General features: G+C 37.1%; 1 protein-coding gene across 1 annotated transcript in view; it reads left to right on the top strand.

The window, feature by feature from the left end:
- Positions 1–8,829: 8,829 nt before the first annotated feature.
- Positions 8,830–9,002, top strand: part of LOC107087558 (protein kinase C eta type-like) — a 31,268-nt gene continuing 31,095 nt past the window's right edge. Inside the window, exon 1 of the mRNA XM_015379206.1 lies at positions 8,830–8,904. Coding sequence (XP_015234692.1) covers positions 8,841–8,904 — 64 coding nt within the window. The 5' untranslated portion in view covers positions 8,830–8,840. The remainder of the gene's footprint in view (positions 8,905–9,002) is intronic.

Here is a 9,002-nt window from a genome sequence, read left to right as displayed (position 1 = left end):
AATTCTTCTCATTAACTACAATAGAAAGGCAATTACAAGCTCATAGCAACAGTGGCGGTTCTAGACCAAATGTTCCAGGGGGCCAGGGGGGGCAGCGTGTTTTCATGGGGGCACAGAAAAGCATGAAGCAAAAAAACTGGGCAAGGTATTATATAAATATATTGAAAGAGCTGCATGAAGTGAAATTTCTTCAATTAGTCTTAATTAAAATTATATATCATCTACCGTAAATCCTCTAATATAGGATGGGGCCTTCATTTCTCTAAGGTACATCTTGGTCCAGGCCATTATTGGAAGGAGGCCAGAATTAGAGGCAGGCCTCTATTTCTATTTAATCAAAACAGACTACCCGTGAAATGAATAAAAACAAGATTTTGTGTCGCTTTGAACGTATAAAATATAGGTTCATTTATTGGAAAAGTACAGTTACCATAACGGTATACAGAACATTATTCAGAAATCTTCCAGCAGCTGCAATTTTTCACAGAATGGAATCTTGGTCAAACTGACTTGTGAAACAAAGTTTCAAAAAATTGAATAATGGAAACTGTTCTGCCATCAAAGCAAATTTTATTTGAGGCAGGCTAAGTGGAAGTAGGCTAGCAGTATCATATATTTCAAGGGAAATTCAGAACAACGTAGGCCATTAGATGTCATCTTTCTGTGTGCTCCTTTATATGCACCTCTGGAAGGCTTTTAATGTCCTGCAGCACTGCACCACTACAACACTTTTAATTGTATCTTGTATGTTTTATATGTGTTATGTATTGTTTTTATGGCTTTGTTGTAAAGCACTTTGGGTACCATTTGGCTATTGTAAAGGGCTATACAAATAAATTAGATTTGAACGAAATTCTGTCATTTTAACGCTGCCTGGTTACCACCAGACCTACCGGGAATCATACTTGTCTTTCAGATCAGAACGATTGTGTAAGGCCACTACGATCTTTGTGTAAGGGTGGGACTTCCCATGCTAATGGCTTGGATTCGTTAGCAAACATGCCCCCCTTTGGTAGTTTTATGTTACTCTTACAAGTTGTTGAGGACCGCCCAGGAACATCGTTGGCTCTAATTATAGCCCCGGCCTGTATAAGAGTCCGTCCATTATTTACCTCTGCCGGCAGCGAGACCGGCCATTATTAGAGACCCGGCCGCTAATGTAATACAGGCCAATATTAGAGGATTTACGGTAACTGTAAATATTTATTTTTGGCTAAAAAATTTTCATTTGGATTATCATTAAAATAAAAATCCCTTAACGTAGCAAAAAAACAACTCAAGAAAATTGTAGCTATATAAATGTATAAAAAATATCAAATAAAGCTATTTGGAATATTAGGTCAATATACATTCATCATTTAGGAATTTTATATATTTTAAACTTAATTTAAGTTAAAATTATAATTTTCTATATAATCAGAATTAGAACTTAAGAAAAACTGATAAATTCAGCTGTTAAAGTTAGAATATTTTTTTATTTGTTTTATAAAATGCAACAGATGATCTCAATATCACTGAAGCTATCACCTTATTGTTTTTAAATAATTAGTAAAACTGAATTTTTTTAAAGAAAAAAATTAAATAGATCCAAAGGACCTATCAGAACCCATGTCTGCTCCAGGTCATATCATCATTAGAATTTCTCTTAGTATTATGTCTTCAGTACAGGGGCCACAACAGGGGCCAGGACATGATCTACAGGGGCACTGCCCCCCATTGGCCCCTGTCTAGAACCGCCCATGTACAGCAATCCCTTCTCCCCAGCAAGCAGGGCCGGCTCAAGGCACAAGTGGTTGAGGGCTCTCTGGGTCCCCAGGGCAGCCAGTGGGCCCCCAACAATAAGTAACTCTTTGCTTTTTTGAATTTGTAATCATTTATTTATAAATACAGTACCAAAAAAAGCAATCTCAAGATATAATATTACTTTATTTTTACAGAAAATATCTGATCACGTAGAAACTATTACTGATGCATGAAAAAAATGGTTCAGGGGTCAGATTAACAAACCAGGAGGATAAAGGGCTGGTTATATTCCCCGCAGCAGTGTGTCGCAGTGAGCTTGATGCAGACATTTTTGAATTATGCTCAATTTTGAAGCATGGTGTGCGCTATGTTATTCCACGCCACAACGCAAGAGGTACAACCATGAACTAGCTGTGGGTCTAGGCGGTAAGGAAGTGGGGGGATCCAGGTGGAAAAAGGGTCCCAGCGCTCTAGCACACCTCGCTCTTCTAGCTAGTCCAACTTCACAAGTTGTTTTCCGCAATTGTAGTCATGCAAACAAAACAAGCCGGCAAGCGGATGTAGATCTGACCAATCAAAGGCCTCCTGTCTGCGGCACTGTCTGCGGTCACCTACAATCTGGGAGAGGAGCAGCAGAGTGTCTCGGAGGGGGCGTGGACGTCTTTGCGTTCACTGCAACACCTACGCAGACGACCTAATTTTGAATATAAATCAGCTTTAATGGCCAGAGTAAGCTTCTCTGAGAAAAAACATATCTTTAGAGAACAAAAAATGAGTTTTATATTAACTTGTTTATATTATTCAATTATGTCCGGTTTTGTAAAATGTATTTGTATTTCTCAAAATTATTCTTAAGTTCTAACTAGTGGCAGGGAGCACTGAGATTAATATACTGTATAGGGGGAACAAAAGGTGGCTCTGATACTGGGTTGGAGGTCACCTGAGCAGTTAATGGTCATCAGGGGGTCCTGAAGGGTCGTTAACTCCCTCGTTAGGGTGGTTTCCGTCACATGCCTCATTGAAGTGTGAGAGCAGGTGAGTAATAGATATTATATGCAGAAATGGAGGAGTCTGTGATCAAATATTGTTTAGGGTCCCATCGAGGCTTGGGCGGTGCTGCTAGCAAGCGTTTGGTGACAGTGGGCAGACAAAACTTCCACAGGGCTGAGTATAGGAACTAAATAACCTGGTCCAGAGGCATTTTTAATCCAAATAAAACCTAGAGATAGGGGGCAGGTGTTTCCCCATAAGTGACAACATCCAAAGAGGACATTGTTTTCATTCAACCAAAAGGTTCAGATTATGAAATTAGACAAGTGTCTTTTATGGAAAATAATTTATGTTTCTATTTACATTTCTAAAACCTTATTGGGAGTACAGCGCTGCGCCCTCATAATACTCGTGGAGAATCTTGTTGAATGATTCCATCAAGGCTGAAATAACCAACTGGATCATTTTTATTTATATTATTATTGAAATAATCAACCAACTTAGTGATTAAATCATCATTAACTGAATTTTACAGACTCTAAAACAGGCCAGATGACTATATAGCATTTTTTATTGAATTTGAAATGTTGATTTCTTTTTTTTTTGTTTGTTTCTGTACAGCATGTATTTCTTTTACCAATCAAATAAGCCCAGGTAGTTTAAAGGAATATTTGCAGAATTTGTCTCATTTTATGATTTATTTTATGATACATTTTCTGAATAATCAACAGAATACTGGACTATTAAAATAATAGCTAGCCGTAGTTTTCAGTTATTTTTCTTAAAGAGTTTTCCTTAAGGTGATTTTAAAATCTTTAAAACTGGAATAACTCCTTATCATCACCCTAATCTTAAACTCCTGCAGATTCTCTGTCAGATTAAAGTTGGGACTTTTGCTGGGTCCTGACAAGGGGAGTGAAAAATCTTGTGCTTAACTTTGGATATCACAATCTTCTTATAGCCTCTCAAATAGGTAATTATCATGAAAATAGTATGTGTTTGTGACCAGTTTGGAAAATTGGAGAGAGCATTATGTTGCTTGCGGTAGAAACTCAACCAGTTTCCACTTTCTGGAAGAAAACGGTTACGAATAAATACTCGGTCTGGTGTAATAGCTAATAGGATCATTAATGCTCAGATGGACAGAGGAACACAGAAATCTGAAGACAAATCAGTGGGCAACCAATTTAAAAAGTCAAAACTGTCCTTGATTCCAGTCGCTCTCTAGTGGATCTCCATTCATAGAGACAAATATCACATTGAAGTTTCCTTATTTTAGAGTTTTCATTCACACTTGAGAATACCTCAAACCAAAGAGGAGCACCGTTTGCATCAAATTCAACTAAACTCTAAATAATCTAATCTCTGAGGGTCTTTTCATTCCTTGCTTAATCACTGATGATCTATCAGTCTAATTTACTGTAAGAATAACTTAAAGAAAGAGGATCTTTCATTATGAAAAATGCTTAAATCTTAATTTTAAAAGTTAAAGCTAAAAAAAAACTATGCAGATTCAGAGAATATTTGACATTGTCTCCTGAATGGAGGATCAAATTAGTCTCCGTTGTCTTCCTCCTCTTTTCCTCCTGTCGACTTTCTGAAAGAATCACTTCTTTCAGAATTGCTAAAAAAACAGGACTTCCCTGACTAAATTACCTCAAATTAGTTTGCTCGATAAATTCAGCTGAGCTTTCATCCCCTTTAATGTGGAGCATTCTTGTAAAATATAGTCAAACTTTCTTTATTCTCCATTACCTAAAGCTTATTCTGCAGAGCTCCTAAGAGATGCAAACCTGCTTCTGCAAAAAAAAGTGCAAATTTAAGTAAGTCGTATCAGTTCCCCTTTTTCAGTTTTTTTTCCCTCTGCCCCAAACAGTTGTTGTAGCTAAATAAGTGATAAAAAAAGAACAGAATTAAAGTTAAATATTTGCATCTTAGCTTTCAGATGGTAAGTAGCAGAAGTTGATGATGATGATGCTTAAATATGACATTTCTTTTGGGTTTTTTTGCTTTTTCTTTTTGGGAATCCTTCTAACGATCGAGCATAGCCATCTTTTTCAGGGATTCACCATAACAGAAGATCCAGCATCACTTCCATACTGAACACTGCTTTTGGGATGAGGATATTTCCCTAAATGCTGAGTGGTCCTATTTTATGCAACTAGCTGAAACTGCAAGCATTAAATTATGAAATGAAACAAAAAAAACCCAACAATTTGTCACTTTTAACTTCCTAAACGAAAGGACTGTATGGAAGCGTTTATGCTTACAGCTCTCTGCTGAACCCAGGGTTTCTGAGCAAAGACCTGGTTGACGTTAAAAACTGCTTAAAAGAAGCATCACCTTCATGTCTCAGACTGTGGTGCGGTCAGAGACATGTCGTGTCTTCCATTTATTGGCTTAGAGGCTTTGACTGTAATCAACAGCGGACATGGTGTGAAACCGCACATGACAGCCCATTAGGTGCTTCATTTGCTCAAAGTGTGGCAAAGTGCTCGAGCATGTAGATGGTCCAGACCTGCTTTTCCATCTCATCTCCAGACTGCAGACAAGCCCCTGTTAGATAGAGCTGCTTGGTCTACTAAATCTAAAACTGTTGATGTTTCTGTAAATTGCAGGAGGGCCTGATGGGAACCAAAATAGTCTCATTTAACCTGTGAAGCAAATTCTTCAGACTAGAGTTTCCTTTTTTTTTTTTTTAAAGTGTACTTTTACCCCTCAAGGACCTTAGGCCACTGCAGCAGTGTAAGCTGAACCTGTTCAGGCCTGGAGCGGCTGCACATTTCTTTTCCTTTTTTTTCTCTCTCTGTAACACCGAAACCCTCTTTGCATGCAGAAGTACTACACATTAACAACTTTTCCTTTTTGAATACTAATACCATCATTAAGAGCATCATTTATTGGAAACCAATACAGACAGTAAGGCTCAGTAAGGTCCAACTGTAACAGCTCAAAGTAAACTAATAATTTAAGCACCTATTTTTTTTCCTCCTTTAATTGCTAAAGTTAGGTTTTACAGGTTTTATATTTATAATGTTTAGTAACTAATTCATTTTATGCAGAAGTTAAAAATACATGCAGCTTTTGTGACGTAGCTAATGGAAATGTTTAGCAGAAAATAAAAACTAACACAAGCTTTAAGACCCTGCTGGTTGTGAGGAAGTGGTGTGAAACTGGAACTTGGTCTGCACATGTCTTTCTCACTTCAAGACCCAAGCCTGAGGTTGCTATCTGCTAGATCTGAACTTTGATGGGCTGCATGTTTTTTTTTGTGCAGACGAAGCGCCGGGGCTGGTTCTCTTCATACATGAGGTTCAAGCCTCCACACGCCCACTCTGCTGTTTGTCACACTTTTTTTTTTTCCCCCACTCGATGATTATTTTTCTCAAAGCCTCTCAGCGAAACGACTCGCTTTCTCTGTTGGCTCCCGTCCAGCTCTATGCCAATCCTCCTGATACTCCCAGACATCATGTTTCCCTACTTTCCCTGTGCTCTCAGTGAAGCGCTCAGGCTTTTGTTCAACTTTAGCTTTTTACTAGAATTTCTCAGAAAATTGCTCAATTAATTTTGATTCTGAAACAGTTATTTTCACCCTTGACACTCCCCTGACATTTAAGCCAAAAGGCCAGCTTCCTTCACCTCCTACATGCAGTTTACTTCATCATCTTAAACTTATTTCCCTCCTCTGTGTGTCAAAATGTGCCCACCCACCATTGATTCTTCATTAAACGATTTGTGAGGGCAAGTTGAGCGGCAGCATTCAATTTTAATTTTTTTTTCTGAGTAATGAAACTGAAAGTGGGTTAAAGACGACCCCTCAACATTTTCCACTCATACCTCTGTTTAAATGTTATAGAAAGATTTGCTCCTCTGTTTTGCAAGTACAATGATTTGTGTTTTATTACAGCAACCAGAAAGTAGACGCTTGTAGTTTAGTTTGGATCTCATTACCTGCTGTTCTACAGGTTTCTTCTAGACATTGAAGTAGGGTCGGACAATAATTCAATACCAGTTATAATATCGATAATCACAGTGTAGTTTTATTCAATAAAAATAATTTGACGTTTCCGATGTTTAAATATAGATTATATATTTTTTACAGCATGTTTGTGGTTAAATGTAGTTTTATTTGATTTGTTTTATAAAGCAAGTATTTCTATATTATGACAGAGTTTTATAAACATGACAAAATAACTTTATTTAAATGACATTTTAAAGATTTTAACAAATATATTTACTTCCTAGTCATGTAAATATAAAATTATTCTGCTTCTCGACCTTATGGATCATATTAGTCAGAATAATTAAAACTAGTTAAAGTGATTGTTCAGGAACTTGCCTGCTATTGATTTTAAAATAAATATATAAAATATATTTTTTAGGGATGCACGATATAATCGGCCCCCTATCGGTATCGGCCTTAAAACTGAATATCGGACATCGGCCACCCCACCGATATTTAACCCGATATTTGATCAGCTTCTCAGTTTCTAAAGTCTAAAAAAAAAAAAAAATACTACTTCTTCTTCTTCCTTAAAAACTTCTTTTTTACAGACTTAAAAACTTCTAAAGACGAGGGAAAAAATATTGATACATTAAAATATCACAATATCTTCGTATGCTGATATATTGCCATTTAAAAACACCATATCAATCTCTTTACTAATGAAATATTGTTATATGTCATCGTTATGCTACGAAATCCCCCGAAAATTCACGAAATTTTGCCATATTTTTATATGTTGATATATTGACGCGGTATTGATCTATTTTACTAACAAAATCTCACAAGAATTTGCAAAATATCATGAGAGTTTGTAACAGAACGATGAAATTTCACGAGATTTTGAAAGTAAAATAGATCGATACCGCGTTTTTAAAAATCGATTTGATATCAGCATATGAAAATATATTTGAGTATATTATTTTTCAAAGTGTCAGAAATGGATAGCAAAACTGCTATTTTCAATGACTACTTATTTTTGTCCAGCTTTAACATCGGTATCGATATTGGTTATCGGCTACATGAGTTTTAAAATATCGGCATATCGGATATCGGCCAAAATCCCAATATCGTGCATCCCTAATATTTTTCATAATATTTTACAGTATATTTAATATAAAAAAATAATTATGTTCCCCATTCTAAGCATTTCTGTGACCAGTAAATTGAGGTCTTCTTAAATCACATTGAAAATAACTCTTTTTATTCTTTGGCCTATAAAATATCTGACATTGGAATAAGTCTTGTGTCGTCCAAAGGCTTTCCTGTAAGGAAAGCGCCCTCTTCAAGCTGATTAAAATCGGATGGATACATAAAAACAAAGCAGGAATCTGACCGAGCTGATTACTTGAAGCAGGGCAGGGTATACATCATACAAATCAGCCTGACAGAGAAGAGCAATTCTAGATAATAGCCCCTATTGCTCAAGCTGTTTGAAGATTGAAGTCCCTCTGCCGCCTTTTCTCTGTCTAGACTTCACACTGAAAACAGGAGCAGGGTAAAACTGAATTGAAAACATCTTTAATCACGTTGTTGTTACGTGAGTCAGCTCCATCTGTTTGTTGCTTTTGTGCCATGTCAGTTTTTTTTTCTTTTCCACTAAGAGTAAATGAACCATAAATAGATCTTGCTTCAAGCACGCTACACCCCAAGTTTCCACTCAGTGGCTTTGGTAGGAAGTGGATTTTCTGCTGCCTGCCTGATCAGTATCTACATTTAGGAGGATCCCCGTCTCTGTGTTGTTTAAACTTTCAACCATGGCTGCACATGAGATCACTTCAACCTGCCCGACCGGCCCGGCCAGTGCCACAGCCTTCCTGTAAAGGCCCTCAGATTCTTTCAATGTTATGTAGACTCTAAGGAATGAAAACTATGCAGTGGTAGAGCTGCGTCTTTGGATTCTGAGAACAAAAGTTTGAAGCAGATGACATCAAACCTGACGACTCTGTCAGCTTAGCGTTCTGACACGCATAACCTCTACGTTGTAAATGAAATAGTTTTTAGTAATAAACACTTCTGTTATCAGGCTGAATATGTCTTTTGGCTTCCCACTTCCTGTTTCATTGTTCATAAATAATAAATCAATGTGTTTATGTGTCTGCAGATGGACTTGGAACCAGAGGGAAAGGTCTACGTCCTTATTACCCTTACTGGATCGTTCACTGATGGTATGCTGATGACTCTTGTTTCTGACATCCCTGAGGAGAGCTTCTGCATGCATGCATACAGTATATGTAGCACAGTGTGTTTCTATTAACAGGCTAGT

Source organism: Cyprinodon variegatus, unplaced genomic scaffold, assembly GCF_000732505.1.
Source record: "Cyprinodon variegatus isolate N-32 unplaced genomic scaffold, C_variegatus-1.0 Scaffold187, whole genome shotgun sequence".
Taxonomy (NCBI): Eukaryota; Metazoa; Chordata; class Actinopteri; order Cyprinodontiformes; family Cyprinodontidae; genus Cyprinodon; species Cyprinodon variegatus.
Note: the sequence above shows the minus strand (reverse complement) of the source record. Positions and strands in the feature narration are given on the sequence as shown.